The sequence below is a fragment of the Salarias fasciatus genome, chromosome 11 (assembly GCF_902148845.1).
Source record: "Salarias fasciatus chromosome 11, fSalaFa1.1, whole genome shotgun sequence".
Lineage (NCBI taxonomy): Eukaryota > Metazoa > Chordata > Actinopteri > Blenniiformes > Blenniidae > Salarias > Salarias fasciatus.
In genome coordinates, this window is record NC_043755.1 from 12,835,390 (window position 1) to 12,863,086 (window position 27,697).

A 27,697-nucleotide genomic window follows, 5' to 3' on the forward strand; every position below is an offset into this window, starting at 1 on the left:
TCATGGTGATCCTCCTGGCACTTAACAAAATTGCTCTGTTCATGCTAGAGGGAGCCAATGCTTTGGGTGGACCAATTTCTGGCGTTTTGGGCATTTGAAAGCATCTGAGACTCAGTACTTGGAAAACGTGTATCCTGCCACATGAAGATTCATCACTGATTCAAGCCAAGACAGTGGGTGTCCTCTTCTCGTCTTTGATCAGACAGTTAGCCGTTTGGGCATTTTCCAAAATGAAACTAAAAAAACTCTATAAACCAACTGACTAACTTTTTCCACAGTGTTTTTCGAAAAGAGCCTAAAATTCATTCCAGTCAGAGTTCGAGTGGTTGAAGTGAGCCAAAGTTTAGGTATTGACCACGACTTTCTATTACGCAGACATCTGAAAAAGTCCTCCATCTTCAAATGTAATTTTATTTCACAAAAACTGTCCTTTTTTTTTTTTTTTTTTTTCAAAATATCTTTCATGAATTTCAACAAATTCAGACCAATACCAAAGTGGTCCACTTAGCTAATAGACAACAGTAATGCTTTCATCTGAATCATAGCAATTTGTAACGCTTTCACTGCAGCTGTGTTTCTGCCTTCACTAAAACCCTTGCATGGTGAGGAAATGGAGAAAAGACAACACCAGGAATAGGAAAACAAAAAGATCCATTCTTTTGCTTTGGTAAAAGAGGTGTAAACAAATGATGGATGAGAGTTTAATGAACTAAATCTTTTACTACAAAACTGAAGTATGTATATGTATAATGCATAATAATATAATCGAATAGCAACAAAACAATAGCCAGATATTTGGGATGTTAAGTCACTGTGCTAATCATCAAAACATTTAAAACTGTAAATGGAATTCCCTGTTTACTGTCCATTACTCTGGCGCTGTGCCAGTTGACAAATTTTGTAAACTGACCACGCATCCGATTAAAAAAAACAAAAAAACAAAACTCTCCTCACTCAACTTTGACCCCAGAAACACTGACACATTTTTTTTTTCTAAACATTTTGTAATATGATAAGAAATCCACAGCTGTGAGCTTTCACCTACCTGCAGTGAAAAGCCTTGATCACACTGGAAGGAGACCATGTCACCCACAGTGTAGCGATCGCCCACTTTCTGTCCGTTACTGGGAGGCAGCGGCTCTGGGCACGAATCCAAACCTATTGCTTAGGACAGAGTCACAACACACAAGTGTGGACAGCAATCATTCTTCTGCTTAAAACATCCGATAAAAACTGAAACTGCACATTTGATATTGCTACGCTGCAAAAAAATTCCATGGAAATATTTACATTCAATCACCAAATACCTATGGAGAAAAAGCAACCATTAAATTACATCCAAAAGTTTTTCCATGTAATTACAAGCCCTCATTTTAACATACTTGTAATTGTATAATAATTGAATAAGTAATTTCCTTTTTTTCCCTTTTTTCTCATCATTCAGTTTGGAAAGTGGGACAAGCCATAAAGCTATTCTACTGGTGGCTATAATCGCAAAATCCTTCTGACTGTGATCTGAAGCAATCACTGTGAAATTACAAAGCAATCCCTGAAGTATTACTTGACAGACGCAGTGAGCTCCGCTGAAACAAAATGATTACAGTGCCACTTGCCAGGTAGTGAGAAGCTTGGCTTTGTGTCTTTTAATGGCTTAAAAGCAACGACGATGCCAGCTCTGGGCAATAAAAATGTCGGACATTTTAAGAAAATACAAGTCAAATTTACTTCCGCAGAAGAAAATGACCAAAAAATAGTCCCAAGTCTCAATTTCATTTGCCCTCATGGTGTCAAAATATATTAGATATATCCGGAGGTGCTAAGGAAAACATTTTATATTTTGCTTTATAATGGAATGAGCTTTTACTCAGTGACAAGTAGCATTACTTTTTCTGCATTTCGTATTCTGTTACTTCAATCTGAATACTTTGAGTCTTTTAAAACAGGGGATTGAGGAACTGAGGAAATTACACTGAATACCAAATACAGGCTCATAGGTTTCTCTTTCATGTATAATCAGCAAGTCGAAAAGGTGAGAGACAGGACAATATATACACACAGCAACAACACACACACACACACACACACACAAAAACAAAAAAGCAACATTCACATATTCTCACTATAAGCAAAAAAAAAAAAAAAAAAAAAGTATGCGCAATAGCACCAGCTCTCGCATTGAAGCCCACTCAAAGACTTAACAGGTCCAAACAAGCAGGTGGGTGGACAAATGTAAACACTACTGCCACAAAAGATTGAGAAAAATCCACAAGCGACTCTTCAGATTTCTGTATGGGGAGAGCAATCCCTCCACTCTACTCAACATCTTGTGAAAGTCACAGAGGACATTCGAGTGGGAAGCGACAGCAACCCCAAAGGTTCACATCAGGAAGCGGCCGCTGAAGCGGTTCAGCTAAAAACGATCCGCTGTACAAGTTGAGTGGGTGGAATATTTGAAGCTGGGAAGTTTTGTTCAATGCTGTGTTTAATAGGGGACAGATTATTCAACATTACATTTTTCATTGATTTCAAGGGAATTCAGTGATGCTATTCATGAATGCATGCGTCATTATTCAGTTTATTGGAATTTTTATCTGCCCCTAGCACTGAGGATGATTGAGCCTATTTTCTCTGAACTCTTTCATTAAGCAGTGCAATGTTATGCCCTTCATTAGTGGCTCCAGCATTGATAATAATAAAAATCTGGTGAATTACAGGTGCCCAGTAACATATGGCACTGCTTCCCGTTGAGCTGTCGATGGTCTCCAGTCGTAGTGTCAGAATACACATTTTGGCAGGAAGCGCCGTCACCCTGCTGTGAGAAGGTCGATACCTGCGCCTGCGTATACAGTCTGGTCTGGAAGGAGTCCCGTCCTTGTCAAGCATGCTTAACATTTTAAAACGGATGGCGTGCCGACTCCATCCGGCCAATAGAGCTTTAACTCTGTCTGGCATCAGTCATCATTTGTGTCCATCAATTCGGCCAAATGTACTGCTGCTGATAGTTTTATTAGCTTCACTTTGCAGCTTAATATCTGTTTTTTGAATAAACCTCGTCAATATTTCTATATCCATTATGAAATGTTGCACATATAAAAAGGAAGCCCACTCGTTTAATTTGGAGGCAAATGAATGTTGAATAAATAAAAGAAAGTGAAGATATACAAATCAAATAAAATCCATCAAGCAGATGGAGAACCATATAGACTACAGAGCAGTTCGTTCTATTGAAAAGAAGTTTTTCCATAGATGCTGTTTGTAAACTCTGTATATGAGCCTGTGATGACTGGAGGGAATCAAGACAAACATCACTGAACTCAGCGTGAAAACCAGTGAAACCCAGTCGAGCTTCAAACCTGTGAGGCTGAACACTGCAGTCCCACTGCGACTCTCCACCTCTGGTGAGTCCTCTGTTATGAACACATTTGTTTTTAGAAGCATTTTCAGGTATTTGTTCTTTTTCTTTAAATGTTAACTCCAACAAAACAAATAATCTATAATTTTTCCTCAGAATCTTAAATGGTTCTTGTTTATTGATTGATCGATCTTTATTTCAAACATGTAAAAAGCAAACCTAAACTTCGGAGGAGTTACAGCGAAAGGATGAAATCAGCTGATCAAAGTTTTTATTCACACTTGAGTTGAGAAATCTAACAATGTTGAAGTTACACTAATAATGGGTGAATGACATGACCTTCCATTTACACTTAAAAGAAAATTTTGAAATGGAACCTTTTCTTCTTTTAACTGAAGAATTTGTGTTGAAGAAGTGTTAGTTTGTTTTTGGAGGGGTTTCCCCCACACAAGCATCTGTATTTCTACTTGAGTGAATAACGTGAGTTTATTTTGCACCTCTGGGTCTCACCCAATTTAGACTTTTTTTCTTAAAGACACAAATACATCAAGCAGAACCTAATAAATTAACACTGCAGGAGAAAGGATGAGATGAAAAATTCTATCACTTTCTGTAACGACTTAAAACTAATAAACGTAAATACTTTTATTGAAATGGCATAGTTCCATATGGTTTTCAAACCAGCATCACCTGATCCTTGTTCTTGCCCAAATTGAGTTCAGGTGAAGCTTTACAATCAGCAGATATAAAATCAGCAACAATGTTTGAATATTTGATTATTCATTATTCACAACTGCAACTATCCAACCATAGTCTTCCAAAAATTATATAAAATAGACTGTAATTGCTTTGAACAGGAGATGACATTAATACAGCATTAAGTGAAAAATAATGTAACACCAGGACTGTGGTAATTATTATGAAAGTTTCACTGATTTATTTTTTTTTCTATCAGGGACAATAATAATGTAAGTTGAGGCTCAATTCTGAATTTTAAGCTGGTTTGATATGAGACAATGCTGACCTGATATTAGACACTCAGCCTACTAAACCAGCAAAGATGAGACATTCTGAATGAAGCAGATCTGTTTTTCCCTCTTGCTTATGTCTACAACTGCAGTGGGTGGTGGAATTTCCAACAATGACTAATTCAACTGACCATGATTGTCACTCTGCCTGGAACACATTAAAAATAATACTTTCTATTTTAAGCAAAGCAGGGCTATTTCAAAACATGTGGCTACTAAACGGCTTTTAATTTCAATGACTGGTAGGATAACTCATACTTCTGGTTACTTTGCGGCCTCTACTTGTGCATTTAGACAAAATAAGTTATTTTTCTTTTAACTTGCTGTTTTGCATGCACACGTATAAAACATACAAATGAAAACTGAATTGCATTCAGTGTAAGTGATTTGTGTTCTCATGAACTGTGTAAGATTTAGCCAAGCTGCACATACGTACACAATCACTTTAAAATGTGCTGCATTACAAGTGCTTGCAAAGATGAAAATGAATAGCATAGCTGTCAACTTTTTAGGCAGATTCAGGAGAAATCTGCCTGATCCACTGTTTATAATCACTCCGATTTGTTGTCGCAGTCGATCCATGTAGATCACATTAAAAAAAAAACAAAAAAAAAAAAACAACAACAACACGGGCCTCTCCAGACAGCAATGATTGAAGCCAACTGTGGGATTTTATTTGGGATGAAAACGGCCATATTGGCTGTGAGAATGCACCAGTTTTGTTTTCAACTACAACATAGTTTCTGCCTTCGGAGAGCTGGTTGAAACACTTGGCGCTTAAGATGTTGTAGACATGGGTGGTATACAGGATTTCTATGCCTGGTCTCAATGGACTGCAGCAATTACCCAAAGGAGGCATTTTAAAAACAGATGGTTTACTGGCTGGGTCCGTGCCAATCCCTGCTGCCATTTTCTTCCCACAGCACTGAGCATTCGGGGCATTAATTTGAAGCTAAAACTGGAGTATGTAGAAAAACGAGTGGCACATTTAAACCATCCATAGTTTAGATCCAAAAATAAAACCGGAAAGGGGTCAGACTGGAGGGTGACTGACCGAATGCACTAAAAATGTGGATGTCGCCCCAAGCAACAAACTAGAATACTGCAATTTAAACATCCAGACATAAACAGAAGAAAGAAAGATGCATTGCCTTGCTATGGCGACATAATGTGACCCCACATGCACAACTAGCTGGCATCGCCCACGACGTCTGGCATGCTGGCTGTTCTGAATGGTAGTTTGGCTGGAGTGTGGTTAACTCAAAGCATCAGGGAATACGCTTTAGAAGGTCAGCAGAGTAAGACACACATAGAGGAAATAGCTGACTGTGAGACATGGCACTGGAGTGATTCTCAGCAGTGTGCGTGTCCGTGTGCGTGTGTGTGTGTGTGTGTGTGTGTGTGTGTGTGTCGCAGAAAGGAAAGAACCCACTGAGAGACATGACTACAGAGTGGTTCCAAGCGAGAGAAACGCAGCGGTGGCTGTGAGAGACATGACTGTGAAGTCGATCACAACAGTGGTATGACGCTCACGGACTGACAGTGAGGACAGATACAGTGACAGTCTTTTTTTTTTTTTTTTTTTTTTTTTTTCCCATGCCGGTTTTGTTTTGCAACAAATTTGTGGAAAACAGCTGTTAGTCTGAATTTACTTCACTTAGAAGAATATCATTCTGTAGCGGTGCTGTGCATGGAAACTAACTTGGATACACCGGCAGAGCTGTCATGAACCATTCTTTTCACACAATTTTAACATGAGAAAGTTCTTGTGCTCTCTTAATTTCCCTCTGTAGCTGTAGTTTTTCCTCTACCATCGATGTGGATCAGTGAATTACAATGGGGTTCTCACCGTCACGGCCAAACATGTTGCAGGTTGAGATAAAAACTGAACCAAATGGGAGACAAACGTAAAGTGCAGAGAGAAAAAAATACTGACTTTACATTTATCTAGAAGACAAATAATGACACATTAGGAGACAATAAAAAAAAGACCAATAAAAAAAAGTAGAAATGTAAATAAGGCTGAACTGTGGTATTAAGAATCTGCTGAAAGCCTCATGAATCAATTGCAGCTGCTGCTTTCATTTGCATTTACACAATTTTTCAAAGGGGAGTCTTAGTAAATCAGTCACTCCACTGGGGCCAGTCACACTCTTTACATTTTGGGCACGGTAAATGTTTAGCATGCTCCTCAGCAAATACGCCCCTAAGTGAATAGTCCACTGAGAGTAGAGCAAAATTCAGTCCTTAAATGAAACGGGGGATGCGAGTCCAGTATCCTGAAGCTGTGACAGATTTTCAAACAAAACCATCAGGGAATACCAAGCTGGAAGGCCAGGGAAGCACATACAAAGACTTTGAATCCCAAGAAAACTTTATCCGCTAACTTAGCTCCACACATCATTTCTATCTAGGTCTGACTGTGCCATCCAGACCAGCTGTCCTCCTTATTCCTCGTACCCTTGTGGAGCAGCTGGAAGCCAGTGGCAGATGGACACGGAAATAAACTGACAACAGACAAAGTGACAGGCAGGCGGACAAACCGTCTCTCCTCATACCTGTGTACTCCAAGTGGAAGCCAGCGGCAGACACACTGATGTCAGACTGGAAGGTCAGATACAGGTTGTTGGACGTGCTGTTCAGCAGTTGGGGAATTGTTGTACCTGCATTGTGTGATATATGAAACAATGTTAAGCCCAGACTCCAGATATTAGCCTCTCAGAAACCTGTGAACATGCAAGTTACATCAGCATGCATGGCATCTCAGTTATATGAGACTTATCTACACAATGTCAACACTCAAAAAATCTGTCAGTGATATATAGTTGAACTTCATGCAGTTTGTTTTAACATTTAAATCATGTTCCTCACACCTCCCGCTCGTCTTCAATCTGAAATGTCTGTGCCTTGAATTCACTTTTTGTAATACAAACCTCACATGCAATTCCAGTCCACTATAGTATATTCTATATGTGGAAACACCAAGGTCAGGAGGAGTTTTCATTTTTCCTGTGTATGTTTGTGCCCTACACATTGAATCATGGCTGTCTGTATGAGTTCAGTCAAGCTGAAGCTGCTATCTGAAGTTTGATACTTCTGCAAGATGCATATGTACATTTAGCTATATATTCATATTTATCTGTTCATGATGAGCACGCCTGTATACTGAGTTCATGCTCACGCTTAACATAATAAGTAAACCCCATCCCTTTAAACTTCCTCCGCCTTTTCACACTGCATTGTTGGAGCCTTACTCTGGAGCTGTTTTGCCATTTAAAGAGCTTTGTTCCAAAATGAAACATCCACCACTTAAGAAATCTGACATCTTGTCTCATGAAATTGATGGCCGATATAGAAGCAGAAGTCATTATGCTTCACCGGTTCCTCCTATGCTAGGATTCAGCATCTAAAACAATGTGATGGCCTGTTTCTTGTAGGCTACCATGTGGCAAATGTGCTATTTTCAATAATGTGAGCCCTGAGGCAACGCCACATTGATGAAATTTCAGGCTGAAATAGGCTTGCCTTATGAAGATCTCTACTGCGAAGACAGGGACATTTCTGTGAAGGGGGGAGGGATTTTTTCCCCCCCTTCCTTTGACTCCTGTAACTGGTTTTTAGACCGCGTTCTCAAAGGACATGCCAAATGTCATCAGCTCCGTCACCACATCTGTCTGCTGCCGGGGCCTCGTGACGTCTGCTTGAAATTCAAGTGGGAGCTGACAACGAAAATTCTGTTGTATCGGATTTACCTGAGTAGCTACCGAGCCTTGGAGCATTGCCATCAACGCCGTCAAAAAAATCTAGCGAGTCCCAATTGTGTTCCGTGGCGAAGGTCACCACTTGGATCTGAGAGATAAACAAATCTTAATAAGAATGCTGAAAGTGAAAACACAAAGATTTGAAGTAATCTGAGCTTCCTATCGAAAGAATAAAAATAAAACTCATTGCGTCATCTCCTATCAAACACGACACTGCCTTCTTACTTGGATGCCGGCTCCTTCGGGAACAGATATTCTCCATGCACAGTTCAGATAGTTGGCATATGGCTCTGGGTATCCGGGAGAAAGGATGGTGCCTCTGCGGTCAGTTAACACTCCGCCACAGGGAACTTGACAAGGGATAACATATTGAGAAACAGAGCAGAAGAGAGAGTCGGTTGGTGATGACAAAGTTCAAGCGAACTGAAGTCACAAATGCACCTGCAAAGCCAGGCGTGGGCGTAAATCACTGTGGAGGAAGCGGCAAATGGTTGAGCATTTAAAAGCCTCTGTCCACCTTTTATAAATGATCAGTATAAATGGACTTTAAATGAGCAACAGTGAAGTGATTTCATCGAATCAAAGGCAAGAACAGACTTTCTTTTTTTTTTTTTTAATGGGGGTTCATTATATTTTCAGCTGAAACACACATATGACCAGAAACACTCTCATTCATTCACACACTCGCACGCCCATTGCAGCAGCTGCTTTGTGCAACAATAGAAGCGAGTTGGAGCTCAGCGGGTTTACCCAGATACACAATGGAACATGAGTTGGGCAAGATAGATGAAAGGATGGACTGACAACCTGCTTTTCAACCAAAGCCACACCGTGCTTTTTTTTTTTTTTTAATTATTTTTCAAACTGAGTATGATATGTTCTACTGACATAATATGAATTCGTTCCATTTCGGTATTTTTCTAATAAAAACTGATAAAGCTTGTGTCAGAAAGAGCAACTGACAAAAAAATTGTACATAAACCTATTTATCACATGATCTACTGTGATGATCTTTCAAAGAAGCTGCCGAAAGCCTAATTTTTTTTTTTCTGTATGCCTTTTTATTTCACACTAATGCTCATGCAAGTGTGTGAAATCAACTATCACAAGCTATTTGACCCTTCTTTATAATTTTACCATTAAACTTGACCAATAGATTCAGCCACCCCCTGAGATACTGACTGAATGTGGAAGTGGAGTCACTGACCAGGTTTTGTTGTCACTGTCAGAGCCTGTGATATATTCATTGTTGTAAAACACATGATGAAAAATGGCAACAATTTCTTCATTGCTTTTCAGATGGGTGCCAATGTCTGCAGCATCCTGCCAGCAATATTCTATACAGTGTTTGGCTTCATTTGTTGTTAATTAATTTTTGTGCGAAACCAGTCTTGCTGAGCAGAATCCCTCGGATTGTTTCATGCAACCACATACAAAACAAGGCCAATTCATTTTCAATTGGAATATAAAGTAGTTCTGACGGTTCATACAGAAAATACTAATTGTTAGAAAGACGAGTTTCCTTACAGTGCGAGTCATTCAGACAGAAACTTCACCAAAACATTACAAAACGCTCCCACAATGAAAAACCTTTTTTCATTTGTCAAGGACGAAGGTTGATCCTGTACAGGTCAGAGATAATCACAGCTGTTGATATCTGTCAGTTATTGCAGAATTTCATGAAAAATACCGAGGGCACACGGCAAATGAGAGAAAAAGAAATGTATGAAAAATTCATTTTCAGCTATCAGCATGTCACAAGATGAAACTCATATAGTTAAAAGGTGAAGCCTTCCCACAGATACTTAAGAGAATGGTGACAAAGTGACTACTTTGCTCCCTTCATTCTGAATGACATATTAGAGAAAATTACCTTTACCATGGTGCAATTGCACAGTGGAGCCGACGGCGCTGTCATAAAATCACCACCACAGTAATAACTTCCTCTGCTATGGCATGACACATGTTGAGAGATTCCTTACGAAACTGATGAAACACGCCTGGCTACCTGCTGTTGTAACTGTTAGAATTCCACTCTGCAAATGAAAATTGAAGGTCAGCGCCTAAAATCTAGCACGCTGTGTTCAGAATGTCATATTCTGAAGCAGATGCATTGCATCGCACCATGAAACCCTCTAAAAAAAGAAAGAAAAAAAAAACTAAGCAATATCCGCAGGTGGAATACACACTGAACAAACTTGAATGTGCAGCGATTTCAGAGTGAATTCAATTAAACTATTCACAGAATAAGGAATGTTTTGGGGTAGATTATTTTGTTTCAGAAATAGTCCTCATATCTCATACCATTGAAAAGCCTGCTTCAATTGTAACCATTTACTCAAAAGCATTTGTGGGATGAGCAGCTGAGAAGTGGGTTGCACCACTGTAACAACCAACAATTCAACAATGCTCAATAACAAAGATGGATGGCACAGTTGTCATTGACGATGCAAACAATGCAATTCAATTATGGTTGTTTTTTTTTGTTTGTTTTTTTGTTTTTTTAAAAGACATTTTTGTATTTTATTTCACGATACAAAAGGAAAAAAAAAACCCAAAACAGCAGGTATGGAGGTCAGCATGAAGTCATCACATACGCTGGAACTGACTGTGGATATAATGCTGCAACTGCTTCCTCTTGAATAGATTCCAGTAAAATATTAAGGTTTGTCAATATATATAGCTTGTAAATAATAAATAAAGCAGCCCAGTCACATATAAGACCCTTATTAAAGTAGTAAAATATAAAACTTTCATAACGTAGGAACTGGGAGGAATAAAATATATCTTATATTAAAAAAATGTAAAAGTGGACACTTCTAAGAGTTAATCGCAGTATGAGACTAATAAGCTGTATATGAAGCACAAGGCAGGTTCTTTCTGTTTTTCCACTTGGGGTATTCTCATGAAAAACATTGTGCATAAAATTGCAGACAGAATTCAGCAGGTTACTTTTTTAAACAGTCCAGAGACGATCAGAAAAGTTAACATATGTAATATATGTTGCGTAAAGTAGAAGTTTGGAGTCGGTAAGATTTATATCCAATGATAAATAGATCATAATATGATTTGCATTATAGTTTGACCAAATTCAGTGTGGGGTTTTTCTACTTTATAAACTACCACTTCTAGCAATATCAATAATAACAATGAACAGAGCTTTTCATTACTTGTAGACACCTTTGTGAAAAGTACTAAAGCCAATCATGAATTCCACTGTGTGTGTGGGCACACGCGTATGAATCATGGCAATCTGTGAGCTTATGTAACATGAAGGACTTTTTTTTTTTTTTTTTTTACAATCAGGAGCAGTCCAGTATGTGTGAGAGCTGCAATACCTGTTCTGTCAGCTGTGCAGGACAAGGCCAACACACAAGGTTGTACTCATTTACTGATCTATAGTTTTGCTTGTTTTTTGAATCTGTAATAGACCATTGTTCATTTCTGCATTGTAATGACAGCATTAGCAGAGGTTCATAGAGTCCATCACTTCTCCCTGACAGTGACGGCAGCCTTGTAGATCTGGATAATGTTATATTTAAAAGAAAAAAAAAAATCTCTGTTGTTGATAGGCTTTCAAAAAAATAATCAAGTCAACTACTTTCCATAATATTTAACAAAATCTACTCAAACATTATGCATTTATTCAGGCAAAGCTAATTAAATCACCATACAACATTGTACAAGCTCACCAGCAAAAAGCTTCATTTTAGAATCTGTATTTGTGGAACTGAAAGCCAAACAAGTGTTGCGTGGCGAGGCAGGTCAATCACTGTGAGATGAGGAGACGGAAATATGTCTTTTGAAATGCAGGTACCTCACGTGGCGAACGGTGTCTGATGCCGTCATCGCCCATAAAAAGGGCTTGAGTAATTGAGCATAGTGTTTTTGTTGAAGCTTCCATGAAACTATATCCATTATTCTGGACGAGTACACTGCCGCTGGGGGAGATGCTGCAGCCAGATTCAATCTCCTGATAAAAATCACTGTGTTTAAAATGGAACTGCGCGTGCCACTGCTATTCCCTTACCACTTGGCAGTAAACTCGGATGAACCTTGGCTTAAAATCTCGAGCACTCATCGGCTGGGACTACTTGCTGGTTGGCACAAGGCCCAACTTCAATAGATTGTGCCATACTACTTCTATAGTTCTGTGTCTCCCTGAGGCAGGCATGTGGGTGTCTTTGTGAGACTAAGTGTATGTCCCCCACTTGCATGTCTGCACGGCAGTGTGTGAAGGCAAACATAAATATGTTCATGTTTATAAAAGTGGCATTTGAGTATTCATGTTGGCATTTTCGCTTTAGTAGACGGTCCGTTCGCACTGCAAAACAGTGAAGTGGCTTCTGGTTCCAGAGAGCGTGATTGATCATATTATCAACAAAACGTCTGTTTGTTGTTTGTGTTTTTTTGGAAAATACTTCAACGATCATCCACGACAGCTTTTATGTATATTGTGCCCAGTTCATCACGGGCTAATTGCAAGTCGATCACAACATGTGCATCATTTGACTGATGTAAAAAGCGGCCAGTCGAAGATCTCGTCTCTTTTCAAAAAAACCACAACGACACCTGGTCAAAATATTGAAAGTGTTGGTTATAAATACATTGCTTGATGTTCTGTGCTGCTGTACAACTGTGGAACTCGTTGTGTGGTGGAGCGAGTGATGCACATGTAAACTGTAAATAAGCGGAATGGATGTGTGACAGAGCTGATGTTTCGGATCTGCTGGTTTCCATGGTAACTGTTGACCGCTTTCCAGTGGTGCACGTGGTTGGTGATACAGTGGATGACGACTGTGCACACTGCACAGACACTTTTTTCAATAAGTAATTAACCTCATCCAACTCATGTTGGTGGTCTACTTGGAGTACAACCCAAACTGAAAGCAGATTATTATGGATTTATTTGAAGTGTGGCTACATGGATGACCTTGTTTGGATTTGTACGTTACTCAAAAAATTAAAAAATTAACAAAAAATTGACACGTCATCTCTTAAGTGATCGGCTGTAGTCAGTGATAGATTCGTAGGTTCACTTGAACGCATTTTTACTGAAAAACGCTCAGCTACTGCTTAATACAGCTCAGATCTGGGAGTAAACCAAAGCAGTACAGCTCTGGGACAGACAGCTACAAGATGACTGGAAGCAGTGCGGTTTGATACATATTGATATGATCATCCTCTGAAGGTTTGTCACTGTGAGCGATTCTGTTCACACCTTTAAATTCCTTTCACGTTGTCAACTGAACCAATGTTATAATAAAAAAGCGATTATGAAAGCCATCATCAGAACAGAAATAAGCATATTTCTTTGACTATAACGCTAAATGTCAGAGCAGCTTAACATTTCATTGTTCACACGAATTATATACTCATGCACTTGGCAATCAAGCAGGGAAACAACGTCTATTACCAGAACAATTTGTCACGATTACCAGAAAAATAATTAGGAATCACTCTATCCACTTACAAAATATGCTCCATCATCTTAAACATTGTGTTTGTGTTTATATCCATTAAATGGGGAAAGTGAATAATAGAACTATTGTACATTAAGGAAACTAACTCAATTGCTTTGATGCAATGAAAAGAAGACTTGTTTGTCAAATTACTAAGAAAATATTCAATGTGTGATATAATGTCATATAACATTTATAAATCACCATGGCATTTCTTAATGTTGAGTTTTCCTTTATTTACATGTGGTGTGACAGTGTTTTTAAACTGGCGAGGTAAACTGCATTAAATTAAAGTCTGTGAGGATACACTGCATCCACGATTAGATTTTTTTTGTAAAAGTAGCCGCCGTTGTTGGGCATGTTCCTTTTACACTGCTGTTTATTTCCCCATTAGTCTGGAAAGGTACGGAGGACCAAATCCGCTGTCGAGGCAGAAAATTTATGTGACACTTTGTTGTTCTGTTTGCCCTTGTGGCTTTCTTCTCGTCTGATCCACCAAAAGCAAAGACGGGCAGCTGCTTTGCACTGGGTGACAGACATTAAGGAGAAATAATGACAAGGAAAAGCAGACACCAAGTGCTTTTGTGCACCTGCGCCACCTTTGAGGGTCTCTGTGTGTGTGTGTATGTGTGTGTGTGTGTGAGAAGGTGTGCATCAAGGTTTGGAGAAGAGGGCTCTTACCGACACATGTGGGCACAGTGCCGTTCCACTGGGCCAGGGCATTGGGCACGGCCTCGCACCTGATGGCACTGGAGCCGTGCAGCGTGTAGCCTGGATTACACTCAAACAGCACCACCATGCCGATGCCAAAGTCGTTTCCTATCCGCTTCCCGAACCGCGGCTCAGGGACTGAGCTGCACTGAGTGGCACTTGTCCGGGGGACGGCTGTGAATGGAAGAGGAGGGGGCAAGTGTGAAAGGAAGAAAGACAAAGACGGGTGGGGTGGCTGCGCTCGGCGGAGACGCATCGGGGAGAAGGAGAGATGGCGAGACAAAGGAGGCCAAATGAAAGAGTAGAGCCCTTGTGAATCTCCTCGCACGTCATTAGTCACCCTTGTCTGCTGTGCCAGGATAGGCAATTTGACTCCACATCATTCTGCCCTGCTCAGCCATGTCCAGACACATCCAGGGGCGTTTGGTGAACAGCTCTTAACATGATGAGAGCAAGGCGTTTTTTTTTTTTTTGTTTTGTTTTTTTTTTGGGGGGGGGGGGGGGGGGGGGGGCGTAACGAGAGCAAGGAAAAGCAGACAATGCACCAAACACATTTTGACACCAAACTTCTGATAAAATTGCACTAAAAGCAACCTTACCTTGGTAAACGAAATGAAATCCTTTGGCTGTCTCCGTTCCATTTGTAGTGAACTTGAGGGTCATCTTGTTTCCTGAACTCAAAGGGAGCGTCTCACCTAAATAATAAAATCAAAGGAGACATCACCTAAATTTATGTAGATTGCGCCATTTACAGTTAGATTTAAATATACTGAAAAGAACTGACAGATAAATATATACATTCACTCCTAATAACAGCAAAATAAATGTTGATTCAGTTCTGTTTTGTATAGTAATGTGCAATTTTCAATGTGATGTGAACTTTTATCTACACATATCCTCGGAGGTACGGCAGCGAAGAAAATGCAATTCATTTGAAGCTTTTACATCGTGTTACAGTCTAATTGAGTAAAGTGTTACAATTTAAAACAGCTGGTTTGCTTTTGTTGCTTTAATTGGTATCACTCTAGATCAGTCAGTGGCAATCATCATCGCATGATGTCACATCATTGTGGATTGTAAAGTAGAAAAACAATCGACAGTAGCATAAGTTGCAGGGACAGCAGTTTTTTCATTTGTCTGGGGGGAAAAAACAATCCCTTGATTACAATTGCGTCGATCGTCGTGTGTTATCTTACACTGCTGCAATTTATCTGTCGTGTGACTACTCTAAATGAAACAAGAAAATAGGCAACCGGGTCACAGACTTATGTGTTTACCTGAGTGTGATCCAAATATGGAAGACAGTAGGGCGGAATCTGTTGAGGAGCCGTCGTAGATCTCAACCACATCGGTGTTCAGAGTTTGGAATACCACAAACTGTCCGAAGAGCACTGGAACAAAAAAGCGAGGACAAACACAAAGCGAGAATGATTTACAAATTTGAAATAAAAGCTTTAATTGTTTCCATACTGTAATTATCAGGTCAGTCCTTGTGAAAACAATCATAATTGAGAGCAATTTAAGAGAAACAAGAATATTTCTAAACTCAAACCTATATTATAATCAACCTAAAAACTTTCTATTGTCAACTTCAAATGCATGTACGAGTTCTGCTAAGATGTATCCATTTTAAATCCTACAATTTTTTACACTGTAATTTACCTGAATGGTAACGAAATGTCATTTTTACAGGACATTATTCATCAGCAGCATTAAAGTCCCTTACACTAAATGTCACTGAAAGTCACTTTTCTGACTGATTTCTTTGTGATGAAGAGGTCTGATTCTCATGTTTACATGAATGCTGTTCAAAATGATCACATTGATCTTCAAGTGCATAAAGAATATCTTGAGATTAAGTAAATATGTTAATTTGGCAATGTTTTGCTGGGATGAACATTTGTGAAACACACATGATCCTACATGAAGTTTACCTTGAAACTCAACAGTATTGACAATGGATTTGTTAACTAGACCAATCAAGTTTGTTCAGTTTCTTTTTACAATTCTTTTGAAAAAGCAACACACAGAAGACATCTTCCTTGTTTAGAGGACGATCAGGAGGAGGTGATAATATGTTTCAGCGCAGTGTTGTCTTCTTCAACCATTTGTACTTAGCCACTGGCAATTTCTCAAAACACTGAAACGTCACGCAACGATTTTATGTAACAGATGAGTGAAGCAATCTGGCGTGCCACCGATATGATTTCTGATCAGATCTTAGGCAGGGTTACACTACCTTCTCCAATCACGATTTCAAAAGAATACATCAAATCACCCAATCCTAATTAATTTGGCATTCAACCACAATGCTGATGGTCCATGTAACCACAGCCACAAATACACACACTCATACCAACATGGCGAGAAAAGTGAGCAAGTTGTGGTTTAGTGACTCGTTCAAGGATACTCTGAAACTTGGACCATGCGAGAAGAGAGATCAAAATCAACAGTCTTACAAACTACAGCCAAACCTGCATAATAAAGGGCTATACCAGCTGTACTGAAAAAGAATTGAGCCACAAATCTTAACAAAACTGATCATGGCTTAATGTGCACACTGAAAACAGGTCACTATGTTTGAAACCAATTTCACATCCGTTGTACTTGGACATATTTACTTTAAATAAGTAGTTTTCTTCAGTGTCCTGACAGAATTCTTCAAGCTGAATGTATGGATAGGCACATTTTTAATGCAGTAAAACGTATTTATTCAAGCGTAATCTCACTATAGCCATTATTTGATAATGAAAGACCAATAAAGGTCTTTGTGAATATCGGGATGGTGCTTTTTATCTCAGCTGCTGGAGGCACCCCTGGTCGTAGGAGTGGACTGACAGGCGCTGACGAGGTGAGCACAGACACCGGCAGGGGAACAACAGAAAGTGCAAACAAATTTACTCTGTGGCTTAAAAGCCGTGGGCAGGATGAGCTCTCTTATAACTGGTATTGACGAGTAAGGAACACAACAGCATGAAAACATAAATATTTTCTAGAAAAGCATTTGCTACCTATCTGCGAAAGTGTTATTTGCAGGGCAATTTTCCTCTCGAAATGTCTTTTAGATCACTCATTAAAACAAGCTAAGTTGCACAATGAGTCACAATTACCGTTTTTCAGTCAGAGTGGATGGGAGCTAAACTCGAACTCCTACTCGGTTTTACGCGGATATGAGGGCAGATGGAAAAACTAACAGCATACTGGCTGAATAATATAAAGAATAAGGGTGCTGTCGTGAAGGGAAAAGAAAACATGCGTTCTTCCTTTTCATCCTCGTATTTCAAAGAAAAACACAGGACATGTGATTTGCAGATAGGAAATGATGGAATGCCATTTCAGCTGAACTTTAAAGAGAGGGTGTGTTGCTGCCTTTCTCCTATCTCAAGTGTTAAATAAACAATCCCAGGAATGAATGAATAAATAAAGTCAACTCAGCATGTCATCTGAGACAACACCCCAGGCAACACAATGTCATGCACTGAGGAGGGTCTTATAATGTAGTTTAAAGGTGGAGTCAGCAACTCGCATTCAAAGCATAAACGCTGAATCTTGTTGCGTTCAGCTATAGCTGTTTATTAAATGCATTATATTTGATTTTGCCATTGTGGTACATTGATCGTTTTATTCTTTATTTTTCAACAACTATGACAAATGCACTGGGCTTGATTAATTATAAAAATAATCCATAATCCAAAATCCATACACAGCCTTGGCTTAGTGTACAGGAAATGAACATGAAGCACGAGATTGAGCCGCACAGCATAGTTCAAGCCAATCAGCAGCAGAAGGCGTCTGTGCTCCTGCTGAGGACAGGTGGAAGAAGCTGGAAGGGAGGGAGTGAAAAGGGGACAGCGGGGGTGAGAGGTGGTAAATCTGGCATATGATAATGTGATGAACGCCACAACACAATCACAAGGTGAAGCAGAGGAAACGGCCAAGAAGGCTCAGAGGCGCAAAGACGCCTGTGGAGGCTGCTCAGTTTCTGCTTGACAGGTGAGTGAGATATCCCGTTGCTGGACATCTATATGAAGCCGGCATTCATCGACTGCATATTAGCTTCGCCGCAGCCGCTTCGGCAACCGTACGCTCACCTGCCATTCAACCCAGCTGGTAGCACTTTCACTTATTGATATATAATTTACATTTCAGTACGATGATTGAGTATGAATAGACTAAATATCTCAAAACTAATTTTTGAACATTTGTATAAGGGCATTGATGGTTTTTTTTCCCCCCACAAGGTTTATTTTCAGTCTAAATAGGAATGTCGTGGACGGTGGAGAGGAGTCTTGTCTGAATATTTCCTCAATATTTCTGCTTAGTGTCCTGGCTGTACCTTTCCGTCTCATGTTTGCTTTTCTTTATACTAAAGTTTTCTTTAAAGTCCAAACATTTTTTAGGTTATTAAGTGATTTTCAAATTGGCCCTAGGAGTGAATATGAGTGTGTGAGATTGTCTGTCGCTCCGTGTTTAATCAGTGTAGCAGATCAATAGTTAAACATCCACTTTAATCGGCTCGGTTCTTCTTGGAGACGCTGCTGTTAGTGTTGCACGGTGCATGTCCATCGACGTGTCGTCTTGTAAGTGAGACACAGTATATTTGTTGAGCTTTGTATTCAAATATTTGAATCCTTTCTAGGGATTTGCTGATTCCACCTATAATCAAACAGTCTTCGTTTGACCAAATGTCATTTTGAACTTGAAATGTTTTATCATGAAATTACCTGTAATAAATAAATCTTATCCTCAGTAAAAGCAATGATGTAGATCTTGTGATAATGAACACAGACTGATTTAAATAACGTTGTGCATCTTATTAATTAAACATTCCAGATTCCATCAAGATCTACATGCCCTTCAAAATAATCAGATTCATTAACAAAATTAAAAGATACAGGTAAATAATTGCTACCTCAGTGGTACTGCACATACCTGTACTGATGCAGTTGTGCAAGTCACTCAATTTAAAAGTGGTATAGTATGTGTGTGTGTGTGTGTGTGTGTGTGTGTGTGTGTGTGTGTGTGTGTGTGTGTGTGTGTGTGTGTGTGTGTGTGTGTGTGTGTGTGTGTGTGTGAGACTGTCATTGGGATTACAAACTCAGTGTTGAAGTCAGGTGAAAGGTTATCTTATAAAAATTCACATTCTTATTCATCCATTTCTTTCTTTTTCTTCCTGTAACCCCGCAGAAAAAATGTCAGATCACAACTATATAAGTGTTTCTTTTGAGTGTGATTCAAAAATTGGGACAAATTGGAATCTACAGTATTTTTCTACTGAATTTAAAATGTCACGATACGCCAATCATAGCAGTGAGGGTGACTCACTGCACACAACAGATTGTTGTTAGGTAGCATGTAAGAAAAATCCGAAATTCATATCTCTGGCCTGCGTCTTACACAATGCCATTCATTGAATTTCTTTTACTGAATTATCAACATTTAGGTCTCAAGGGTTGAACTTCAAACATTTATTTGAATTACAGTTTGCAATAGCTGGAAAACACCAATGCACATGGAGGACAGAAACTCCCTGAGCTATTTCCATCATATCAAAAAGCACTTGCTTCTTGATTTCCTCAAAAGCTGAGCATTAATTTAAAAAGGTCTATCAAAAAGTTAGGTATCATAAAGAAATTGCACACAAGAGACTCAATCAAAACAGAGAATTAAGAATATTCAATTTGGTGTGAAAGACTGACTAATCTGTGTCACTGAGTTGCAATTATCCATTTTATGGGATGTTGGAAACTAAAATAAAAAACAACGGGCAATAAACACCATCATTAAATCGTAATTGATTAAAAATGCATTACTGATTTTTTCCATTTCTTACCATTCTCAAAAATCAACAGGAAAAGTCCTTATGTATGCATGCTTTGAATAAGCATCAACCTCAATGAAAATGTTTTATTCTTCATTGGTCTGATTACTGGTAAGAGCAAGTACAAGGTTTTTCTTCACTGGAATAAATTGAAATACTGCTTGAACAGAGATCTTAATCCCTGAATATTTATCATGCGCCTCAGTAAACTCAACTGAAAGAAGTGAAATCACAGACCCGAGTTACATCATGATAAAGTAACAGAAAACTGCGGATCTAACTGGTTCGTGCACATCCTGATCAAATGTAACAGGGTCAAAGAGGACAGTACTTCAAATGACTACCACTCCTTATGAAAAGCAAATCCATCAGTTTTAATTGAAAATCAAGACTGAAAATCAAGATCAAGCGAGCTTTTTACACTCACATCAACCAAACCGCACACACAAAAAAAGCACACACCTGAATAAGCATAAAAACAACTATATCAATAACAAAAGAAACTGCTACAGGTTTAAAAAAAAAAAATTATTAACATGACATATGTTTGTCCTTCTGGTTATGAATTATGGATCAGCTTCCTGTCATCTCCACTTTGTATCTGTACGGATCTCCCCTGGCATGTAGCCTCGCCGCACGCCAGGGTGAAACCTTTATACCCAGCACAAAACTGAGGAAGACACCAGGGGTGAAAGGAGCCACGGCAGAGTAAATAACAAAAAAAAACCCAGGGACAAAACAACCCCTAAAAGCCACTGGAGGCAACGCAGCATCTGATGTCTCAGGAGACGTCAGTTCGGACTCACCGCCGTGTCACTGACCCAACGTCGGCGTTGAAGAAAGAAGCAAACCGGGAAAAAAAAAAAAAAAAAAAAAACCTTTTTGGCTACATGCACATTTTATCATAAATACCTCACTGCTCGTGTTTTGTGACAATAGTTAGAACACAGCAGGGGAAAAAAATGACAGCTATAAAAAAAAATCTGAGGGGGGGAAAAAAAAAGAGGAAATACACTTTCACAGACAGACCTGTTTATCTGTTGAGTAGTGGAAAATGCCTATGGCTGAATCAGAGTGTGAATAAGAGATGATTTCACCCTCAGGGACAGCTCACTGCTGTGGTATTAGCATACCAATACCGTGTTATTGTTGAATCGGCAGCACTCCCCCTGCTTGGTGAACACACTCGTACAAACACAACATGTATACACACTCGCGCACGGTGTCGCTCATTTCTGCCTCTAATCCAAAGGCAGTCATGCGTGACTCCAATCTGCTGCTTTGCTGTAATCACGTCCGCATATTAAGTCAATAAATCATTGGAAACTTGTTACCTAATTTATGCGAGACTATGATGAATCTGTTGTCCTCTGGGCTCGGTCATGGTAGTGCAACACCATGAATGCACATGGGCAACGAGCAATCTTTTCAAGTCGGAATCCTCACCTGAAATTATGCTAAATTTACTCATATATCTCTCAGGGTAGCAGGTCATAATATTAGTACATTTCTGTATTTCATCACACAATATATCTGCAAGGAAGTGATAATGTAATGTACTGGAATAGCAATAATAAATGACCTCCACATTGCAGTAAAGGAAAGCTAAGGTGCTTCTGTCAGATCTCGGATCAGCCAAACATTGCAGGGAAGTCAAACACTGAACGACACACCCACACTGAAACCCCATGACACCTACCACTGAGGTAAAGATTGGTAATTGCATGAAAGCTGTCATTTCAGAATATGTGTTTTGAGAAATCCAACTATGCAGTAAATGCTTAATTTTCTTTCACTTTCTCGCAAAAAGTTTCAAACTCAAAATAGATCAAATTTAGCACAGTGGGGATTCGACAAAGTGATAGTTGTCAGACACAGTTTGTGCAGACATCTTCCAGCACATTCAACCTGTGAAAAAGCCCTGCCGCCACACCCCAAAGGTCCTCCATAGAGCTGGGATGTGAAGAAAGTGCAGGGAAGTGAAGTATATTAAAATCACTGTCATGCTCCTGAAACCATTTTGGGATGATGAGTGCTTTGTGACAAGGCTTGTTATCCTGCTGGAAGCATCTGTTTGAAAAAGAGCAGACTGTGACAGTGACTGTGTGCACCTGGTCGCTAACAACGTCTAAGCATGTTGTGTCTGAGTAGTGCTCAGGTGGCAATAAGGGCAGCGATACGGGCCAAGCAAATATCTCCACTGCACCTCACAACCCACACTGTGTGTGACCTGCAAGGAAAATCCATTCAGAAAATCTAACCCACTTTCTCTTTCAAGCAGCATGACTCTTACTTCTTAAATTAAAAATATGGGTTGGTCTAGTTTTAAAATGTATTCCACTAGAGCAGGAGCGCCCAATCTTATTCCTGGAGAGATTCTGTCCTTCATTTTTTTTTTTTTTTTTTTTAGCTCTGTCCCTCCTTCAGTCTAATTATTCTGTCATCAACAATTTAACAAAGTCCATAAGCATGTCGATGCGATCAGATGTTCTGAAGCAGGAGAGACAAATAAGACCATATAGCGCTCTATAGGAATAAGATAGGACATTCTGCTCTTTGAAACGTTACCCTTCTTTTAGATAAAAGTTAATACAATATTATCCACCAAAGTGTGTCACAGTCATAAAACATTTCAGGTCCACTGTTATATATAAAACAAAGGTACAATTCTATTAAATGCTGTGAAATGTATACAAGCTAGGCCATGAGATTTCAGACAGCCCTTTGATCTTCACGCTCTGTGATTCAGCATATTCAGTATTCAAGCGATCTGCCGAGTTCCCGCTTTATATTTCCCAGTTGTTTTCACGCTGGTGTTAACCCACTCAACATTAGTCTTGGGTTTGATAAACTGAGCTGGATTTGAGCGAATTGTTACATGATCAAACCGTTACAGACAAGGTGATATGCTGGTCTCCAGACTTTTCTCTTTTGCATATTTTGCTTTCATTTTCAGTCAGATGAAGAGTTTTCAACTTGTATTACATTTACTTGTTTTCCTCAGTATCTGTCTTTTTTTGGTGACTTTGGTAAGACAGCCACATTTAATAATAATATATCAATCTTTGCTGTGCATGGTTATTATTGTTTCAGTTGCATAGTCAAGATTTGATTTTTAATATTGACAGACAGCTCCACAACAATCTAAATGGCAACTCAATTATTCAGAGCACAGGTATACTGAGGACAGCAAAAAATCAGCTTGAGGTTGGAAAAACAATTGCAGCTGCGTTATGCAGACCAAGTACGAGTGGTACAGAAAATAAGAAAATTCAGTTATGTGGGAGCACTTTGGCTTTGGTGAAGACGATGCAGAGCAGAGAACTGATATATAGAGATATGGGGAGGAAAAAAGGACCTTCAGAGACATTGCGACATATAAGACACAGAGTGGAAAAGACTGTCCAGGTGAGAAGCCTTCAAAAAAGTGCCAGGTGAACATTGCATATCTAAACGGGGACACTCTAGAAGTCCATTACTCCGGTGTTTGCCTAATGCTAAACATCTGTTCTCTCCGTACGCACAGGGCCCAGATTACTAAGAACCTGCATCAGGCACACGCACAGTTTGTGTGTGATTCGTAAAGAATAACACCATCAGTGATAGCAGGCGCAAACGCGAGTATTCACATCAGGGTTCTGCATGCATTAGGTTCTGTTTACACAACAACGAGCTGATAGAAAGTCTTACTTCACTTCACACTGGATGAAGTGCAGAGTCTCCACCAAGAATGTGGAGTTGGACATGCTGGTGGAGGAAGTTGATGAATTATCAAACCTTTATAGCACAAATGTCTGTCAACATAGTAACAGCAGCTTATCTGCCAATGGTTGAGTCGGGTTGCTCAAAGTTGTCCAATGTGGTAAATTGACAACAATCTATCTTCATAAATTAGGATTAAAATTCAAAATTAAATTTTTCAACTTCAAGATCTTGAACCCTTTAATAAAGTTTGTACAATGGAATTGTGCCAATATTAATGTGATTTTTATATTCTCTTCTCTTAAGCTCACATCGCAGCGCAAAACATTATTCTATTTAAGACATGGGGAACTCATGTCAGATGATACTCTCCAGAGTCCAAAGAGTCGGGGGGGGGGGGGGGGGAATAAGCTTCATGACGTGTACAGACTACATAATTGTAATTGACAGTATACTGTGAACAACACACAGGAAAATCTTTGGAGCCTGGGGGGGGGGGGGGGGGGGGGGGGTTATGTTGTTATTTTTAGTCTTTCAATTTTCTGTAAGGAAAATGGTGCTTTCTTTGTTCCGAATAATTTATGGTGGTGTTTACCAAGGGGGATAGCTGTAAGAGATTTCCAGGCAACCTGCCATGTATACACCAAGATTGAATCAGGAAAATGGCAGTTCCCCTTTTTTTTCCTAGAGACATCTGTCTAATGCCAGAAGTGCCGCAGCACCAAAGTCACTCTCCTTCAAGACCTGTCACTGTGTCAGAGTATTACGTGAACTAAGAAGACCTCTCACTTTGACTTCCATGTCGTGACCAGGTTTATGTCAACACATAATAGGAATCTGATAAGCATGTAGGTCACAGCATCTTAAAACGGGAGACTTGGTCTTACTGATCTGTTCAAAGTTGGGACAATCAAAGAGGAAACAAACTCCGCTATCGACAGAAAGCCTAGAACAGAAAATGCTGGAGCACAGACAACATATCTGATTGGCTGAATGCTACCACCTCTGCTCTATAAACTTTGGCTGCACTTCTCATCCTCTCTCCTCTGTTTCTTTATCATTCTAGCTTTTGGAATAGAGTCCCTTTGCTGTCAAAAACAAGGGCATATGGTGCAGATAGGATCATTACAATACAGCAAGGAAGAAAAATGTCATAATCTTTGAAAGGTTCCCTCAGTCTGCGTCCCTCCTTCCTCTGCTATTTGATCTTTTGCCTGCTGAATAAATGAGCACAGCCCATTGGAACACTTGTGTGTTGCATGTAGTTGAGGGATTATCATAAAGCCCATGTCTGCCAGTCAGGGAAAAAAAAAAAAGCACTGATATCCTCTTGTGTGTATATTACCTTGCTTTTGCATGCACTTGCAGAAATCAGAGGAACACTGTTCAGTGGCATCCTTTTAAAGAAGCGCTATTGAGATACTGAATGCAGAAATTCTTTCAGTGCAAAAATGCCGGGGAGCACTCATTTATTACAGACCAACATCTCTATATGCAGCAACATATGAGCATAAGTGAGTTCTCTTTGAAATGCTCAAGTTTGTGATGCCCTTGGAAGCAAATCTGTATTTTCTGTTGCTGTTTAACCTGAACAAACCAATCTGCTGGTGGATCGCTTTCATGTTGTACTGCCTCTAGTCAGTTACAGGAATCAAAGATTATCTCTGTCAACACACGACGACGCAGGTTTAGATCATGTTGTGTTTATACAATCAACAAAAAGGAAAAAAAAATTACATTGATGTATCTGACAAAGATTTTTTTAAAAAAAAAACAATGTCAAATGTCACAAATTAAGACCACTTTATCATTATTGTGAAATCACAAAAGCAGAGCTGAAACGTTCATCTGTAAAGGCTGAAACTATTGGCCAATATCATATGACGTTGGATTAAACATTTACATATACATACTTGTTTAGCTATTTCACCCAAAGGGAAAAAAAAGGACATACATTTAATTACAAAACACTTCCTGTACATTACTGATTCAGCTGAATCTACATATTCATGGTACCAAACATGAACACCTTCATGCCAGCAAAGCCATTAAAACCACACACATAATCCAGAGAAACAGTGGCAATCATTCTGGATGGAGCCACTGTCATTTTCCCACTCAGTTTCAATCCATTTCAGCTCATCTTTGTTCCACCTGTTACAGTGAGATAAACCAGCTTTGCTGGACAGTCTCTAGCTAAGGCTGCGGCTGTAAAACTAAAGAAACATTCACTTAGAAAAGAGAAAAAAAAACCTACCTAAAAATGTTCTTTATGTTCCCATTTTCAGGTAAAGCAATACTTGCTAATCTGAGATGACACCATTGTGCTGAAATGCATGATTTGTAACGTCCCTCGTTAAACGGGAGCACACCGCCGAGGCATTCGAGCATTTCGGGTCTGTTCCCTCTGATTCATCTCGCTAAAACCAACAAAACCGTGCCAGACCATTAACTCCCAGCAGTACGGAAACAGTTTTGGTATTTATCCGTTATAGTTTATAAAAGTCAGGTAAAAGGTGGTTCAGAGGTATCATGTTTGAAGTTAGCCAGTGAGCCATGACTACCTCTGCGGGGGCTTCTATCTCCGTCTGGCAAAGTCTCTTTCTGAAAAGTCTTACAGGGATTTGGTCTGACGGTGAAGAGAAAGTAACTTTAAACCTGAAAAACATTTCCACCCTACTTTAGTGTACTTTTTCATTTCACCAACTCAGAAAAAAAACACAAAGAAGGTGCCTGGAACATTTATCAATTCCATTGATCCTTTGTTTGGTTGTAAACACGTCACATTCATTTTGTCAGAGCAGCTCCTCCTCTCCAGCTATCTTTTCTACACATTAGGACCAAGCACTGGCTCCCATATAGTGATTGCTTTTTTGAGGAGCTACCTGCTTAAATGGCTTTGAGAAGAATCTGGGCGGCTCAGGTTTGTTGCTTTTGTTATTACTCTCTGGTGAGAAACAGTGAGATTTCTGTCTTTGGGCTTTTTTTTCCTCCCTGGTACATACAACTATTCTCTCATTGAAACTAAAAAATGCATGCTGTGGATTCACACTGTGAAAAGTGACCACCAGTGATTTATCAAAGCTAGTATGAAAAGCTTGTTTTTTTTTTTTTCTTCCACTTCATAAATATAGATGCAAACATATGTTCCATGCATGTGTTAACGCGACGTAACGCTAAAGCATCAAGCATCATGGACATGATTACTTTAAATAAAAATCGATGAGGAACAAACGCCGCTGCGTGTGCACAGGCGCTCGGGTAAACAGTGGACTCTGCTGCAAAAGGCAACTGCTCAGGACATTGCTTATATAACTGTAATGTAACACAAGGTTGGCTCTCGCCTGCAGCCACTGGATTAGCTACATGTGCCTTAAGGCAAAGTATGCAACAAAGCCCAAATGAGGTGTTAAAGACACTCACAGCACAGGCAGCAGTGAAAGGTAAGAAAAATGGAAGCATGTGTTTGTCCTTCTGGTTATGAATTATGGAGGAGCTACCTGTCGTCTTTGCTTTGCGGCAGCACGGGCCTTCTGAGATTCTGTACTGTGACAGCATACACAAGCCTCATTTACAGAAACCAAAGGGATTATATGACAGCGCAGACACATATATTTTTAATGACCCATTATCACAGAGAAATTGCATCAGCCCCTTTGGCAGCCAGTATGTGGCTCCACCTTGGCAAAGCCTCGATGAAGTCCATTAGCCTCCTATCTTGGGTAAGAAAAAAAAAAAAAGAAAAGAAAAAAACCCAGGGGAGTGAAAGCTGGTAGTCCTGGTCAAAAGAGACGTGACAGCTAAAAGGGAACAAGGATGTGTGACTGGCCTCCATTATTTTCAGTTTCAGCAGCATGATA

At 39.5% G+C, this 27,697-nt stretch overlaps 1 protein-coding gene across 3 annotated transcripts in view; it reads right to left on the bottom strand.

The window, feature by feature from the left end:
• The window catches only part of LOC115397239 (CUB and sushi domain-containing protein 3-like), a 228,627-nt gene that overhangs the window by 77,503 nt on the left and 123,427 nt on the right, over positions 1–27,697 (bottom strand). For 2 of the 3 annotated variants that reach the window (XM_030103468.1, XM_030103465.1), the window contains exons 32-38: positions 15,592–15,705; positions 14,914–15,009; positions 14,285–14,488; positions 8,367–8,491; positions 8,133–8,229; positions 6,939–7,043; positions 1,046–1,164 (exon numbers count right to left, since the gene is read on the bottom strand). In XM_030103468.1, coding sequence (XP_029959328.1) covers positions 1,046–1,164; positions 6,939–7,043; positions 8,133–8,229; positions 8,367–8,491; positions 14,285–14,488; positions 14,914–15,009; positions 15,592–15,705 — 860 coding nt within the window. The remainder of the gene's footprint in view (positions 1–1,045; positions 1,165–6,938; positions 7,044–8,132; positions 8,230–8,366; positions 8,492–14,284; positions 14,489–14,913; positions 15,010–15,591; positions 15,706–27,697) is intronic. The other variant, XM_030103466.1, reaches the window with a different exon arrangement.